Source organism: Eptatretus burgeri, chromosome 2, assembly GCF_056783735.1.
Source record: "Eptatretus burgeri isolate ZD-2024b chromosome 2, Ebu_testis_v1, whole genome shotgun sequence".
NCBI classification, from domain to species: Eukaryota; Metazoa; Chordata; class Myxini; order Myxiniformes; family Myxinidae; genus Eptatretus; species Eptatretus burgeri.
This window is the reverse complement of record NC_140962.1, coordinates 101,704,082-101,722,224: the sequence shown is the minus strand read 5'-3', so window position 1 is coordinate 101,722,224 and position 18,143 is coordinate 101,704,082. Positions and strand designations below refer to the sequence as shown.

Here is an 18,143-nt window from a genome sequence, read left to right as displayed (position 1 = left end):
AGCATGAAGCTGAGAAAGATGTGAGGCAGGAGCACCAGCCCAGAGGGAAGAGCCAGTCCTCCATCAGGCTGCAGACGAAAGCTTTGTCTGTGCCAAGGAAGGACTTTGCATGATGGAGGATGCCCAGTCAACGACTGGCTTTGGAGGCCAGCTTGGAAATGTGGCTTTCCCAGGAAAGATCATGGCAGATAGTGAGACCCAGAAGCTTGAAAGAAAGGACTTCTTCAAGAGGATTGTTGAGAGGTAGATGGGGGGGGGGGGTTAATGCCTGTTGTTGGATTAATGGTTAGGATGGTGGGCTTGAGATGCTCAGATCCTGAGTTCAAATCCCACTCAGCCATTGAATTAATACCAGGTGGGGTTAACTCTGCTTGTCATCCTTCCGAGGTCGGCAAAATGAGTACCAGCTTGCTGGTATCCTGTGTCGGAGTGGCGACTCGTCGATGATTGTGCCCAATAGCCAAGGAGACTACTTAGGCAGCACAGATGTTCTGCACAGAGTGGGGTCCCAATGGATGGATGGATTGGGGGGGGGGGGTTCCAGATGGTCCTTTCAGAGACATAGGAAAGTGTGAGATTTGTTTGGATTGAAAGACATGTTCCACGTGTTGGACCGGCTTGTGATTTTTTTCCAGAGCTTCAGAGAGTGAAGAGGTTGCTGCTTGCCAATCTGAGGGAAGACGGATGGTACAGCAGAGGGTGGAGTCATCAGTAAAGAGATAAAGAGGATTTATCAGAGAGATCATTGATAAAAACCAGAAAAAGAACAGGGCCCAGAATACTACCTTGAAGAACTCCAGCCTTTTCAGGAAGAGGGGATGAGAGAACGCCATTGAGGGCCACACGTTGGCTGTAACAGGAGAGGAAGTCTGCGAGCCATGAGTGGAGATGGCCTTAGATACCATAGGAAGAGAGTTTGTGGAACAGGGCAGGGGACCAGACCGTATCGAAAGCACGTGATATGTCTCGGGAGATGGCTCTGATTTCATGTCTGGCATTGAGGATCTCCATCAATTGTTGGGAGAGCAGAAGCAGCATATCCAGGGTAAAGTGACCTGGTCTGAATCCAAATTGATGATCCAAAATCAAGCTATTAGAGAAGAGGAAGGATTTAATGTCTGAAGTGATGATGGATTCGAAAACCTTGCTGATGATTGGGAGAAGGCCGATTGGTCTCTCATTGCAGGGATCTGTTTTTGCACCTTTTTAATGCAGAGCAGTGATGTTTGCTGATTTCCAAGCAGATGGCAGATGATCTTGAGCAAATGAGAGGGTGAATAGAACAGAGAGAGGGTGAGCAAGAGCAGAGGAGCAGGTTTTTAGGACACTTGGGCTGATGCCGTCAGGGCCGGTTGCAAATCTGAGTCGAGGTTTAACAGCAAGCTCTCCACCTTGTCAGGAGAAAAGGACACAGAGTCCAGGGACAGCTGGGTGTGACTGGGTAAGGTGGGTACAGAAAGCGATGGATTTTGGACACAAGATTTAGAAGAAATCACAGAGTTTTGGCATGTAGCCTTTTCACGTGCAGTGTCAGCTGTGCAGCCATTTGAGGTGAGGGAAGGGATGGAATGAGAACATTCACCAGAAACAGACTGAACTGGATGCCACCAGGATTTGGAGGAGGGAGAGAGGTTTGAGTGTTCAGACTTGAGTTGAGAAAGATGTTGTTTTCTGGCTCTCCTGAGGGTAGACACACACTTGTCCCAAGCTTTGTGGAAGGTACTGAGATTAGCCTCAGTTGGGTTTGCCTTCCATGAGGCGAAGGCAAGTTGTTTCAGGACAACTGCCTCACCACAAGCTTCAGTGTACCATGGGCGGGAGGAAGGGTAGGACAACTGAAGACGAGAGGGGATAAATCTGTGCATGAGGGAGAGCAAGTTTCTTTGAAAGAATTCCCAGGATGAATTGATGTCGGAGGAAGTAAATATGGGAGACCAGTCTCGAAGTTTGATGGCTGCTTGAAGACCCTGCCAGTCAGCCTGAGTGAAATGCCAGACTCAACGGCGCTGAGGTGGTTCTCTAACAGCCTGGAGATGCCGACTTCGACAAGCACGTGGTCAGATGAACCAATTGGATCAGAGGCAGAACAGCAGATATTTTCAGGGAAATTTGTCAAAATCAGATTCAGAAGAGATGGAGTACCATTGGTTGAGATATGGCTCAGGAAGTTGACCGATTGAGTCACAGACGTCTTTTGCTGAGGTGCCATGGCAGGTGAGGGAGGTACCCACACCCAGCCAACTGGCATGATGACAATTGAAGTCACCACATATGAGGAAGAGAGAGTTGGGATGAGAGGATAGAAGTTGGTCCACATTTTTGGAGAGCGAGATGTAAAATAATGGAGTCATCACTGTTAGGTGGACGGTACAGTACACATTTCAACATGAGGTGGGAGTGGAGGGGAAGCCGTAGCCAGAGGTATTCCTTGGGGTTTGGGGGAGTGAGGGCAGTTCATTGAGAGTGAGAAATGGAGTTTTTGATGAAGAGAGGAACTCCGCCACCAGGACGAGGCTCAGGTCTGTCATACCGGAGGAGGAAGTAACCAGGGAGAGCTACTAGGGTGTCAGAGACATCTTGAAGGAGGACAGTTTCTGTTAAGGAGATTATATCTGGTTTGTCAGTGGCAACCTGTATGGAAAGATGGCAGGTTTGAGCGAAGGACTCTGAATTTTGAGGTCCACACTGTTAAGGAAGAGGGAGGGGAGGAGGTTTTGGGCACAGGGGAGGAGAGGGTGAGGGTAGGACAAGGGAGGAGGGGGTGGGGTGGTGGTAAGGAGAGTTGTTGAAAGAGTGTGGGGGATTGCAGAAGAGTTCGGGGAGAGGTCCGGATGAGGAGGAGAAAAGCGGTGGTGATGGGTTGAGGTACAGTGGGGAGTAATAAGAGAGGGGGCAGAGGGCAGTTGAAGATTGGAGGAGGTAGAGAGGTGAGATGGAAGAGAGAGGATGGGGGAGGAGGCAGGTTTTCTGATGTAATGGCGGGGCAACTTTGGGAAGGGGAGTGAGGGGGAAGATTGGAGGGAGAAGAGTGAGAGGGGAGAGTTGTGGGAGAACGGTGAGGGGGGAGTTTTTGAGAAAGTTGAGAGGGCAGCTTGGAGGGGGAGGGGAGATGATGAGAGAAGGCACAGCGAAGGTGCAGGAGGGCGATGGGAGAGGTCGGGAGAGGGAAAGGATGAGACTTGGTGGAGGCATGGTGAAGAAGGTAGCGGGCAGGGGGAGATGCCAGATTTGAGGGGTTGGGAAGAGGGGAGGTGTGCTGAGAGGAAGGAAGGAGCATGTTTGTGGTGATGAAGGAGGGGAGGAGGTTTTGGGTGCAGGGGAGGGGAGAGGCGTGTACTGATTGAGAGAGTGAGATATCTGTTAGGTTGGAATGGAGCCCACAGATGTTAGAACACCACACACTTTTGGACAACAGAGGAGGAGCTGATACTGAAGCAGAAGACAGTGAAGATGTTCCCAGAACAGAGGTAGGATGAGGGGTAAGATGGGAGTGGTAAGGAGAGGGGATAGCAAGTGAGGGGTTAGGAGGAGGTTGATGTTAGTAGGTGGGGTGAATTGGTACTGAAGTTGGAAAAAAGGACGATTGATGGAACACGAACATACATTGAAAATTGGGATTTTTCTCATTTTTAAGTCACAGATGTGATTAAAGACATTCCGTGAGGGATGCAACAAGGGAGAATTAAGAAAATGGAGAAAAGAAACGTTGTAACCGTTTGGACGTTTTAAACACGGGGTGAAGGAAAGGTCGAATTGAAAACAATCTTTTGAAGAAGAAAAAGAGTGGTGAATTATGACACAATACCGAGAACCACACGTGTGAAAGGGGAAGTTTAAACATTATAAGAGACTGTTTTTATGAACTTTTATTTTTTGATAAACATTAGGAAAAGGAAAGTTTGAAGAAAAAATCGTGAAGATCGGCAGCATATGGAGAAATAAGAGTCGGTACAAGAAGTCATGTGGTTACATGGAGTTTAATGTGGGGTAAAAGGGCAGGGGGGAGGTTAATATATATATATTAAGACATGAAACAGAGGGTGGAGTTGAGAGGGATAGAAGGAGGGTGGAGGGGAAAATGCATAAAATAAAAACTGAGGGTAATAAGGAGAAAATACAACAAACACGATCGTGCACAAAGACGGGAAGAAGGGCAGGCCTCAAGGAAACCTGATATGAAAAGATGACGAAAACTCCACAATTAGCGCAAGTTTTAACACTAGATCGAGCTCGAAACACACAGTAAGCACAGAGATAACAAACACAGTAAACACAAACACATGTTTTTTTGCATTATTAGTGTGGCAAACGTAATACCAGAACTATTTGAACCACAATGTTGTATGCAGAAACCCCAATGCTGGAGGATGGTGAGGATGGAGGACAACAGCCCTGGCACCTTGTGAAAGCTTCTGACGACGTGGACATGGTGAGAAAAAACAGGAGGAGCAGTAGCATGAGGGAACGGGATCGCACAAAAGCCATTCCTGAGATCTACCTTACCAGGCTTCTATCAATGAAGGTAGGGACCTTAAGATTGCATCTTGTATTGTGCATTAGATGCTGATGCACTGGAAAAGAAAAAGGTGGTGTTGTATTTTTGAAGAACAAGAACCATTATCTCAGTCCAAACACTTCATGTACTCCTGAGATGTCCTGATTGATTGTAGACATTGATTGGCATACTGTCCAAAGTTATATTCCTTGTACATCGACTAAACACCAAAATGAAGCGTTTTAATTACTCCTCATAATTGGGATTTCTCCAATCTTTTTTTTTCTCTTCTTTCCCCCACAATGCCCTCATCCAGGGTATCTTGCAGAAATTTGTGGATGACTTTTTTCGAGTGGTGCTGAGTACCAGCCTGCCTGTGCCACTTGCTGTTAAATACTTCTTTGACTTTTTGGACCAGCAAGCAGATATGAATGGGATCAACGACCCAGAAACAATCCACATCTGGAAAACAAACAGGTTTCGTCATTTTACCGTTCATAGTTTCAAATCCATTGGATAAGCTTGGGGAGAGTAATTGAGAGGTGTTCCTTGAATATTGATAGCCATCACCAATGTAAAAGATGGCGCACTTATCGATTACCTTTGATTGTTTTCTTTCACCATCCTACAGCTTGCCTTTACGGTTTTGGGTGAACATCCTGAAGAATCCGCATTTTGTGTTTGACGTTCATGTGTCGGACATTGTGGACGCTTCACTCTCTGTTATTGCACAGACCTTCATGGACTCTTGTACAACCACGGAGCAGCGGCTTGGCAGGGTTGGTTGGGTGGTTGTACAATTCAGTTTTCGAATTTGAGACAGAGTTGCCCTGTCAGGGTGTGCGTCTTTGTGTTTCTTTTGCTTGAAGTGAAAACAACATATTAATTGATGTTCAGAGTGCAATGTCGAGCATGTCGCTTCTCAATGTTGTTCGTTTTTAGTATCTCGCAAAGTGTGTCGGGTTTACCAAATTATCCCCTCCACATACTTTTAAGTTTATATTTTGGTTTTTGGCTTTTGGGGGCACTTTTTTCTAAAATATTGATCCCAGATGAATGGAGGAACTTGTAAATATCACTTCCAGGATATGAATAGTGGGGAGACCTTGGTGTAGTTTTGCATGTATTACAAGTTAATTTGTGGAAAACAGACGCCCGACAACTAGCAGAAAATACCCACTTGTACAAACAAGAGTTAGCCTTTTATTCTTGTGCTGGATCAAAGAGCTCAAAAATGCGAAGTTATATTTATATTTCTTAATAATAATAATCATGATAATACCGTTCCTTGCGTGCCGTAAAGGTGCATAGGGCTGCCGAGGCAGTTTGATTAGCAGGGAGTACAGTCCTGGACGGGTCGCCACTCCGATGCAGGTTACCCCAAATGGTTATTCCCCCTGTACACTTTTGCCGACCTCGGAAAGATTACAGGCTGAATCAATCCCACCTGGTGTTAATTCATCGGTAGACAGGGGCTTGAACTCAGGACTCTAAATCCCAAGCCAGCCACCTTAACTGCTAAGCCAACACCACTCTATGCCTGTACACTGCACTTGATTGATTTTATTTTCTGATTGAAAGGATTCTAATTTACCTGTCGGTTTAGATTAATTTAAAGCAACTTTTACCTAACTCCCCCCCCCCGCCCTACCCTCCAAGGGGCGCTTCCGTATTCCACGGTGGTCAAGGGTGGAACAATATACTATAAGAGTTCTGTGTCTGTATCTGTCACCATTTTTCTCAGATGGCTGAACGAAACTTCGTCAAACAAAAGTTGGATTTTGTAATTTTTTTAATTGATCGCTCCATAGTGTCGAAGCCTTTGCAGCTATGTGAAAGGTAATACTGTATTAAATTATCCCAGACTCCATTCCTCAGTTGGTGTAGGGAAGTGTTTTAGACCCCCACAAGAAAATAGACCAGGCAACCCCGGCTACCCCTGTTTTATATATACAGTATATCGAGTCACATAAACAGCACGTGAAATTTGAACTTTGCATCCTAACATCAGAGCCAGGCCAGATCAGATCTGTGACTTGCTTCATGTACCATGTAAACCTGTACTAACCTGTTTCATGGTCAGGTTGTCGGCGACTAAACCGTCTCCCCCACCATGTTTCCTGGTGAGGAGGGTCACCCTCCTTACCCACTATGTTTCCAGTGCACAGGCATACACCATACACCCTCTGAGGGTGTATGGTATGGACACCCAGCAGGATTAAAAACAAAGCACTCGTGTCACTGCATGCAGTTCTGTGCTCTGCCTAGAACACAGGCGTCATCCCAACTGACTGGAAGCGGAGCCTTGTTGTCCCTCTCTGGAAAGGGAAGGGTGAGCGCCAGGACTGTAACAACTTCCAAGGTGTGACGCTACTCTCAGTGCCAGGTAAGGTGTTGGCTCGGATAATTCTTGATAGAGTTCGCCACCATCTGCTTGAGCACCATCGACAAGAGCAGTCAGGCTTTTACACCAAAGAGGTCAACGATTGACCATATCCTTGCCCTTCAGATCCTCACTGAATGCAAACCATAGTTTCGGCAGGGGCTGATTGCAGCCTATGTTGATCTCTGCAAATCGTTTGATTCAGTGAATCGGGATGCCCTCTGGAAGATTCTTGGTCTTCGTGGGGTGCCACCAAAATTGATCAAAATGATGTCTGAACTCTACTCTGGTACTGAGAATGCTGTGAGATGTGGTGGTACCATCTCTGACTTATTTCCAGTTGTTATTGGAGTTTGTTAGGGGTGTGTACTGGCCTCCACACTTTTCAGCACTTGTATGGACTGGATTTTAGGGAGGATGTCAGAGAGATTAAGCTGCTGTGCATCGTTTGGGAATGTCAACATCTCTGACCTTGATTTTGCAGATGATGCAGTCATCTTTGCGGAGACTCTAGATATCCTTTTGGGGGCCCTCGCGGAACTGATTGAGGAGTCGGAGCCCCTGGGGTTATGAGTTTCCTGGGTCAAAACAAATATCCAGGTTTTCAGTGACATCTTGGATGCTGCTGTCCTGTATGTACCTGTTTCTGGTGAGGATGTTGAGGTCAGGGAGAGATTCACTTACCTTGGCAGTGACATTCATGTCTCTGCTGGCTGTGAGCCAGATGTCAATTGATGTCTGGGTCGAGCCTGGGGAGTCATGGATTCACTGGGTCATGGGGTATGGCGCTGTTGGTTCCTGTGCAGGAGTACGAAAGCTCGAGTCTTCAGGTTCTTTGTGTTTCCAGTCTTGCTCTTCGGATGTGAGACTTGGATTCTGACCAGGGATCTGAGATGGAGACTTGATTCCTTTGGCACCAGGGTCTCTTTGTTGAATCCTTGGCTATCACTGGTCAGACTTTGTATCCAACGTGCGGTTGCTGAGAGAAACTAAAATGAGATTTGTTACCTGCATGGTCCGTGAGCATCACCTGCGGCTGTACGGACATGTGACTCGTTTTCCTGACGCTGATCCTGCTCACCAGATTCTCTCAGTGAGGGAGCCTCGTCAGTGGAGTCAGCCAATAGTCCGACCACGTGCCTCGTGGTTGCAGCAGGTTGATCGGCATCTCAAGGAGATGGGGATGGGCCAGGCATCTGCTTGGGGGATGGCCAGACGGAGACTCATGGGAATGACAAACAGGCCAATTGTTTTGGTGGAGTTCACTTTCTACAAATGGTTCTTTTGTTCATTTGGCATTGGCATTGCTTTTAATTACTTGTGATGGTGACATTGTATGTTCCCCAACAATTGGGTCTTTATTCATTGTGATAATTGTATTTATTATGAGAATGAATCAATTAATTAAATAAATAGACAAGATTGTTCCTTTGCATGGTTGCCACACAAAGTTGCCACATGAACAATGTTTTGGGTTGTAAATTGAAACTTTGTGGTATCTAATCTGATAATCAAAGGTTTCTTTCAAATCTACTTCCATCGTGGCCAAAGGCTGAGTTAAGTAAGGTAAGCTTTGCAAAAATTAATTTTACAAATAGAACTTGGGAATATAAAAAAAACGCAAGGGGAGAGTGAAAATAACACATTAAAAGAAAGGAAATACATAAATCACATCTATCTTCAAATACATACATGAAAAAGTTCAAAATTTAACAGTCACCTGGTTCTGTTTATTTTGCTGATAAGATATGACATTGAGCTGTTCTTGAATGTTGTCGTTTTCATCTTCTTCGTCTTCGCGTGCTTCTCTTCCTATTGGGGTGAAGTCCAATAGTACCATGCTTCTGCCCTGCCTCGACCACAATACTCCTCCGCCTCCATCTGTCCTCAGCCAACTCTCTCCACTCTCCAACCACCCCCACCTGACTGATGTCCCTTCTCACACAATCTTCCCATCTCAATCACGGTCTACCTCATTTCCTCCTCGTCTGTCTTCCTAGCTCCCTCAACCTAACTGCTCTCTTTGCCATTCTGTTTTCCCTCCATCCACACGAAGTGTCCAGCCCACTCGAACTGGCTTTTTAATCAATCTCCCTGTCAAGCTCATCTGCACACCAATCTCCTCCCTCACATCATCCATCCTTCTTCTCTCCACATTTCTTAATGCAGCATTTAATTGAATTTTAATTCAGTTAATTGTTTTGAGTTCCGTAATTGGTAGCCACTATGGGATGTCTGTGGGTTGCATTGCTGCTTTCTGATTCCGCTTGACAACGGGCCCCATATTCCAATACAGGGTTGACAAAATATGTGAAAATGGTTACATGATCATTACTTGCGAGGAAATGATATTTCAACTTCTGAAACAAATACAAAACGACTGTTCGCTCATTCAACAATAGAACTGACATCCCATTTCAGATCTGCCTGGATAAAAATACCCAACAGTTTGATGATGATATAATTTTAGATCGCCCCTTTCAGGAACTCGATGGAGAGGGGTTGTTTGTTTTGAGCTAAACTTATTCATTCGTATTAACTTACTCGTACATATAGTGATGTTCTGTAAGAATTTATGTCATTTGTATGTTTTTAGTATTCACCTTTGTCATCTTAGGATGATCGAAAATTGCTGCCCAAGAATGCATCCTCAGTTTTTAACATTATGCCAATGGGAAAAACGTTTTCAATTTACACTCGAGTTTTCTGGAATGCATCTCAAACGTAAATTGAGGATATGTTGTACATTAAAGGTGCCAGGTCCATGGGGGACACATTTTGCTCTTGTCTGTGCTCGAACCATATCCGCTAGCTTACAAGTCAGTGACTTTAACCACTCTGCCATGGTGACCTTGACATCATATACATCGGATTATTATTTATTTATAACTTACGAAATCTAAAGATTTCGTAAGTATATTGATGACTTCCGTCATCTGTTTGTGTGTGTGTTTGTTTGTGTGTGTTTGTGTGTTTGTGTGTGTTTGTTTGTTTGTAGGCACGATAACTCGAGAACGGAAGAAGCTACCAATGTCAAATTACACCACGTGATTCAGGACGGTGATGGCGAGCGCTGATTAGATTTTGGTCAAAATCGGTCAAAGGTCAAGGTCACCGTGAGGTCAAACATTCGATTTTTGATGGTTTGGTACAGAATCATCGTAGAAACTTCTGGTTTGCGTCGCTACCTTCTCTAGAGACAGCTTTTATTAGACAAGGTCAGAGGTCAAGTTGACGATTTCGTAAGTACCAGTCTATGACTGCTTGTTTGTTTATTCATTATTCCCTCCTTATTGGGAGGAAGAGGAAGCAGGACTTGAAGAGCTGCTGTCAAACACACGGACACTTTGCAAATTAAATATAGAATGATCAATGAAAAATGTATAAAAGTGCAATTTACAAAACAGTCAGTTTCACAGGAAGGTTCGACATGGCAGTAGGAGATGTTTAACACGCAACGTTGTTCATCAAAAGATCCTACACTCACTGTTGCAATCATGCCGAGTGTTTTTCTTTCAATATATTTATTTTACCTCTTCGTAAACCCTATCTATCCCCTATTGGTTCACGAGGAAGTGACCACTATATTCATTATGGGTGTCTGTCTGTCTGTCTGTCTGTCTGTCCCGAGCATAGCTCCGTGGGTTTTGATCCGATCTTGATAAAATTTGGGTGTGACGTTTGTATCATGATCTAGTTGTGTTTTTCAGAGAATGGTCGTGGTGCGCCCATTATGGGTGGAGCCACGCCCAAAAAACATGTGTTTTTAGGGGTAGCCGGTTTCAAGTTACATCTTCTCCTCGGGGGTTTGTCGAATCTGGCAGAGGTTTTGGTATTTGGTTAGCTCAATGGCACCTGCATAGCCCTACGGAGCTCGATTTTTCATTTTCGTCCCAAGGTCACAAGGTCACGAACTTTGAAAATGTCAAAAAAAATCAATAAATTGGGCATTGAGCTCCTCGGGTTTTCAACTGTTTCGAATGAAAGTTGGTATGCAAGTCGTGCTCTTCGAGTACAACAACTTTCATCATTTACGTTTTTCCCAATTCCCGACAGTTTGCCCGTGGCGTCCCCTCGTGAACCATCGCCGTCTCCAGACTTGTCTTATATTATACCTGCCCATTTAACCCCTAACCAATTACCCCCACACTATACTTGAGAGGGAAGACGTTTGTTTGTGTTTTACAGCGGCGCTATAGTGAACACGTACTGCAAGTCTTACTTCTTTTTCCTCCCATCCATACGGATCGGCTCTTTGCTTATTGTTTACTCTGGAAGAGCTTGAAAATCAAACGTCATGGACACAACAGCACAAACAGACTGCACTATTCTATAACTGCTTGCACAATCATTTATTTCAATCAGCATTGCGAATGAGATCACACGACCAACAAAAAATATTTTATCCTGAAGGAAAATCTTGGGAGGGGGTGCGCTGGGTGGGAATGTGGGAGACAGTAATGGACAATGGTGAAATCCCTGCCGGACTGAGCAAACTGTAATGGCGGTGAAAATTAATTTTTGTCGCAATTCAACCCAGTCCGTTTCTTACTTTGTTCCTCTGCAAACCCCACAGGATTCTCCAATCAACAAGCTTCTGTATGCCCGGGAGATTAGCGGCTATAAGAAGATGGTCGAAAAGTAAGTCCTGCTCCAGCTTGCTGTGGGTCATATGCTTGCTGTTAATGTGTGATGCTTCCATCGCATAACGCTGTGTCTTTGCAGGTATTACAGTGACATCCGGCAGATGATTCCAGTCAGCGACCAGGAAATGAACACTATGCTTGCGGAAGAGTCACGGGTATGTGAGAAATTTCAGTTTTAAAAGGACTCCTAACGTTGTAAGAAATAAAAAAATTTTTTTTTAACTTGGCCAATTCAATGAAAACCTAAGAGTCGTGTACTTCCACAACATCTGCACATCTCTCGACAATAAATTTAAACGGACCCAGTCTCATTCTGACGAGCTCGTGGTCACGTAGTTGAATGCTAATTGCCAGATGAGGCCAAGTGCTCATTTGCACAAACTCCTATCATGTTTGTTTGTTTGTTTGTTTGTTTGTTTTTTGCAAGGCCAAAGTAACTGAGTGCTATTTTCAAAGATGGCATGACTTTCATTCTAATGTTTTGTTTGCTGGAATTGATGTGCAGAAGCAACTGTATTTGTTTGCTAATTTGTGCATTATAATACACTACCCTCACTTTGCAAGTATATGTTCCAACTTTCAACATCCCTGCATTTTATTTTTTGGGGGGGTGTGGATGGAAGTCTTTAATTGTTTTATAAACAGACAATTTTGATGTTTTCGTTCATGCTGTGCCAGCACACAATGTAAAAATCCTTCCCTTGAGGGGTCACTCGAGTTGCATCAAACATGTTTTGGTGGAAAATTAAGTTTTGATGCGGATATCCTTTTCATGTGGTGACCATCTAAATAATGAGGTGACTTGGGACAAAAATCCAATTGTTATATACATCCTGGCATTGGGGATGTGGGGCAACAAGTAGACTCGAGCAAGGAAAGGAACGAATGGGAGGGTTGGGGGAGAGGGAGAGAGGAAGGGAGTAAACATGGTAAACAGCAAGTAAAAGGGTTGGGTTAATAGGATTAATGGGGGTCGAAAAGATCACAGGTGGGGATGGAGCCTGATGGGAGATGATGTTGTGGTTTTTGTTTGTTTTGATTCGTGGTACTTCTTTTTCTTCTTTTTTTTTGTCTTTACAAGGTGGAGAGAGGTTCACAAAAGTTGCAAGGTGACAGAGGGCATGAACTGACAAGAGGACAGCAGGGCAACAGTTGGATGCAATAAGCAAGGAAATGAACAATCAGGAAAATAATGGAGAGTTGAGGGAACGGAAACACAGCAAGCTGCAATTAAGAGTGTGGGATTGTGAAGGGTTAATGGGGGTAATATAGATTGTAGGTAAGGATGGGTGGGGTGGATGACAGGAGATGGCAGTGCACCATCTGCTTAAAGCCCTGAGGGAAGAGTGGGATTTGGCATCTCTCAAAGGCAGTTCCCCATCCGGGAGAAAAGAGGAACAAATGAGTTGAGGCACACAGTCAGCCTGGATTTTGGAAGCTTACCCAGAAGGATGGTGACTATAAGAACACATACATCCTGGAGTTAGGAAGAGTCCCGTTCACAGCGTAAATGGCATTCTTGTTATTGTTTTATTCGCAACAGGAGAAGGGATAGAATGGACGTGTGGCTTACATATACTGTAAAACAACCAAAGAGGAAAATGGGGAGTTGTGGTGGAGGGGGAGGGGGGAGGAGCACAGTTCCACAGGGCATTACCCCACCAACCATTAAGAGGCCACCAAACTGCCTGTGAAGTGAGAGCAGCAGACCTTGTTCTTTGGATTTGTAAATGAGGTTGAAATTATTTGCCATGAATAATCTTTAATTCAATAATTTTTGAATTAAAGTTTGTTATCTTTGGTGGATTTTGATCATGAACAAACTAACGAGATATTATGGATAGAAACTCACAGGTGGGGTACACCCCATGTAAGAAAGACCTATTGGTGCATGCCGGTTTGTTCTGTGAATGGGGCATTGACAGCAGTTCAATGTGGAGGTACTTTTGATTGTTGTAATCCTCATTGAGGCTACTGTTGTGTGGATTGTCGTAATCCGCAGACCCTCACATCGAGACTTCTGAAGAATTATTGGTGTTGGAATAAAATAAAGGCATGTGTGATCTCACGTTGCTTGTAAACTTGCAAAAAGAGAATTCGGTGGTCAAAATCTCTTTTTTTTTGTTCTAAACCTGCACTCCTTTGATATGTCTTATGATTACTCTCTCCCCCCCCCCCCCCACTCCCTCACCATTTTATACTATTTGTTCTAATCTGTTGCTGATATCATTCCTCCAGGCACACTCCCATGAGCTCAACTCCATTGTTGCTTTGCACGAGTTGTACAAGTACGTGATCAAGTATTACGATGAGGTGAGCGGAACACCCCAAGGGACAATTCATGTGACCATATATTTAATAAAATTGTTCACAAAATGCTATATTCCCTTCCTTCCACAATTCCCTTCCTATGTCTTTGCTTGGGGCTCAGCATTTAAAAAATTATGGAGCATGGACAACAATAGGTTGGCAACCATTGCACAGTCTTTTGAGGGCCTAATGACCTCCTCCTGCATTGAAATTGCCTTGAAAGGAAACGTATAATTAGAGGCTGTACTCCAGCGATGAATAAAAGGTCGTGAAATATTGTTTGAGAATACACAAGTGTAAGTGCAGCTTTTGTTCTTGGCTCCCAAATTGAGGTCTTATACCGCCTGCTTTCTTTTTTTCTCTCTTTTTTTTAATGCCTCCACTGACAAAGTTGCCAGAGGCATTATGCTTTTGGGTTGACCGTACATACGTATGTATGTACGTACGTACGGCCATCTGTATTAGTTTTCTCTGTTTTGTCTGTAACCGCTTATCCGATTAACACAATTTTCACCATAGGTGCGACTACTCATGTCTAATTTTTTTTAACGATAATTATGATATCATCAGTCACGTGGTGTGGCAACCATGTTGGAAAAAAGGAAAAGCTTTGAACCTCTATCTCCGAAACCGCTTGGCACATGTCAAGTACCCCCCATGGGAAATAAGTGTGATTTTATTTTTATTATTTTTTGATGATGATGTCTATGACGTCATAATTGCATACATTGAACGCTTTATCCGATCAGTATGAAAATTTTTGAGGGTCATTTCGGGCTAAATTGGATGGGAGAAAAAAATTGATGCCATCATCGGTCACTTGGTTTGGCAGCCGAATTTTTTATGTGAGCGTAGGAATATCTAGTGATGACGTGATGTCGAAGAGTGCCCTAGGTTTTTTTTACATAATCTAAGGCTCACATTGGGGCTGCCACACACACACACACACACATGGATATACAGACGAACATATGCAACACAACAAAAGACTGTTAGATGATACAAACACAGCCACTGAGCTTAGGGGAAGTGCCGTCACTTCCTGGAGTACTCTGGATACTAGCTACGTCACAACGATGGCACCACTTTTCTCACTGCACTCAGTGGGGCATTTCCTAAGGAGGAATTTCCTCCTCCCCATGGATGTAAACCTATGGAGATTGTCTGTGTTCTTAACCTTTTAAATGCTAAACGTAAAGCAAGGAAAGGCACGTATCATTTTTATAGTCTTTGGTACGACTCGGTGCTTTGACTGAAACATGAAAGCAAAAGACTCAAAAAATATACATCAGCTTTTCTTGGTCTTCACCAGGTATTCCTTTGTGTTCTGACAATGTCTGCACGGTGCTGTCACTCCTTGCTCAACTGTTATTCTTGTGTTTTTCTATTCGTATATACATTGCACGCCATTATCATTTAGCCTTTGTATATTTTTGAGCCTTTTGCTTTCATGTTTCAGTCATATCTCGATCTAAATGTAAATGCCATTTTGAGAATTGACAATGAAGTACATACTTTGCACTGGTTCACTAAAGTATACTTTGATGTGTGATTCAGATCATCAGTGCACTGGAGTCGAATGAGGCTGCACAGAAAATAGAGTTGGCATATCGACTACAGCAGGTTGCTGCTGCAGTAGAAAACAAGGTCACCGAAGTCTGAACAGATCTCTTGGTGACCCAGGTGGACATTGGAACTTAATTTTACGGAAGGCACTCGTCCTGTCTGCAAATGGAAAAGTACTAGATCAAGTCTGGAGTTTAAGGCTAGCTTTTTTATGGATTATGGTCGATGTATGTCTGGAACCAGACCTGTCTTAGGTTATAGGATGGGGCTGGTCCTGCCTGCAGTTGAGGTGTACAGGGCCGTTCCTTTCTGCACTTGGAGGTGGACTGTGTCGGTCCTGTCTACACTTGGAGGTGGATGGTGCCGGTCCTGTCTGCACCTGGAGGTGGACGGCGCCGGTTCTGTCTGCACCTGGAGGTGGACGGCGCCGGTCCTGTCTGCACCTGGAGGTGGACGGTGCCGGTCCTGTCTGCACCTGGAGGTGGACGGTGCCGGTCCTGTCTGCACCTGGAGGTGGACGGTGCCGGTCCTGTCTGCACTTGGAGGTGGACGGGACAACAACTTGACTGGAATTAGGCTGCACTTATAAAGTGTGTGGCCCATGTTTCTAAGAAAATCATATGAGGCCTTTTTCCCCTGGTGCACATTGTGAAAACTTAGCACTATGGCAGTTCTTGGTGTATAAATCAGTAATTAACTTGAAAAAGATGATATAGTTACTAAACACGTATTTATTTGCAGCCCTTATTTAAAAACAAAACGGCTTCAGTTAAACAGTGTATTTTAATACAACTTTCACATTAACTCGCTCTCGTTCATTCTTTGTGACATGTTTCGTGAAAGACACTTGTATACATAATTACATTTACACTGGGACACAGGGTTGTGTTGTATTAATTATGTTGTTTGTATTGAAATTTATGAGACTTACATGTTGGGGTGGGGGGGGGGGCATAGTGCAAGGGGTGGGGGTTAAAATATAACATGTAATCCCACTACAAGCGCAGACATCGTGGGCTCAGCATCTGTTGCATTTGTTGGGGATATGTTGTATGGAATGCTATCTTTCTGTACTCTTGGGGCCATGTGCTTCCCTGATTGCCGATAATTTTACATTATTTCCTGATATAAAGGTGCACTCAAACCTATATTTGTGATCATTTCATCGTGATTTGGCCATTTTAACAGGTCAATGTATCATTTGCTTTGGCTCGATTGTATGTGTATTTTGACAGACAGACAGGTTGGGTTGGCCAGGTTAAAAAGTTACGCAATTTACAAAAATTATGACCTCATATTGCACATTGTTGTGACGACAGTCACAAAAGGCTTTCTGCCTTGGGAATTTTTACTTTTCTTTGTCAAGTGCCACTTGTGCTCATGGTTTGATGGAGAACTTCCATCTCATGATAAACCAACGCCTACAGGGTTCCTCGGTAGCCATTTTGGAAACGATTGCTGCCGTATACCCATCCAATCAAAGCCACTGAACTTTAGAAGGTGGTGATGTCGGTTTTTTTTTATGGCTTTTGGATACTATAAATCATCATTTTTGTTTTCCTTGCCAAAGACTGTCATCAGTCATTTATTTTCTTTTTTGTCAAAATCTCGATCCCTTATGTGTAAATTGCAATTTGTAATTGTATGAGTGCCTATGCTGTAAATCAGTTGAGATGTACATACTTATTTTGAGAGATTTAATAATAATGCTCTTTTCTGTGTGTTCCTTTTGAATGCTTCAATAATAAAAGTTTAAATATTAAAAAAAAAGCAAGCACTTTTGTTTTATTTTTATTTTTTTAAGTGTTTATGAAATCAGTTTACCATGATAAGGTTCCACAACGGAAAGGCCTCGATCGTGTTTGTTTCTTCAAAGTGTTCAATAATTTAAGTTTATTTATGGGTGCACCACAAAAGAGGCTGCATTAAAACTGGTGCTCCGCACTTGTACACGAGTACAGCACAGATTCAGTTTGCTGCACTTGAAATTGAATTGGATTGAGTTGTACCCATTTAAAATGCAATTTGCTGTGATGCTGAAACATGTGTCCGAGAAATGAAAAAATCTATAAATGTTTCAATTATTTTTAAGTTTTTTTTTTTTTTTTTTTTTCCTCGCACAGTGGTGACGAGAATGTCACATGATTATAATCTTTCCTTTCCTCACCTAAATTTGGCACACTGCTTTGAGATGAAAGCTACATCATATTGCCAATAGTACTGAGATGGGAAGTACGTCTGCATGAGCATGGTTACTGAGTCACAACCATTTGCAAGAATGTACAAGAAGACTTGGAGAACGTCGACTTAACCCATCATGCCCTTTGTCACATTGTTACCAAATGAACTTTATCAATTTATTGAAGGTCCACAGAATCAGAGATTTAAAAAAAAAAGTGATAATATTTATCTGAAAGTAATAAACAAAGAACTCAATGTGGTTTATAATTCTCATAATTTTTTAAGGTGTTAAAGTTAAAACACCCAACCTGGCTTTTTTACCACCCCCAAAAATTCCAGAAAACTTCCATGGTCATTGCATCATCTGTGTGACGTCATCACCGGAACAATTGTCTCAGTACGCAAATAATAATGGCTGCACAACTCTCTTCAGACTCATCAAAGCGAATTTGATGAATAATTTTTGATCAATAATCCTCAGATTATGATGATGGTCAAAATCATGATGTAGAAAGTGCTGTTTGACCAGACGTGTATGAATCCGAGCTTATGAAATGCCTGG

At 43.4% G+C, this 18,143-nt stretch overlaps 1 protein-coding gene across 3 annotated transcripts in view; it reads left to right on the top strand.

Annotated features, from left to right (window-relative positions):
* The window catches only part of LOC147032689 (plexin-B1-like), a 216,961-nt gene extending 199,791 nt beyond the window's left edge, over window positions 1-17,170 (top strand). For all 3 annotated transcript variants that reach the window (XM_085870498.1, XM_085870497.1, XM_085870499.1), the window contains exons 30-36: window positions 4,350-4,522; window positions 4,812-4,972; window positions 5,127-5,274; window positions 11,455-11,519; window positions 11,604-11,679; window positions 13,763-13,837; window positions 15,392-17,170. In XM_085870498.1, the coding sequence (XP_085726624.1) occupies window positions 4,350-4,522; window positions 4,812-4,972; window positions 5,127-5,274; window positions 11,455-11,519; window positions 11,604-11,679; window positions 13,763-13,837; window positions 15,392-15,496 (803 nt within the window). In that variant the 3' untranslated portion in view covers window positions 15,497-17,170. The remainder of the gene's footprint in view (window positions 1-4,349; window positions 4,523-4,811; window positions 4,973-5,126; window positions 5,275-11,454; window positions 11,520-11,603; window positions 11,680-13,762; window positions 13,838-15,391) is intronic.
* The last annotated feature ends 973 nt before the right edge of the window (window positions 17,171-18,143 follow it).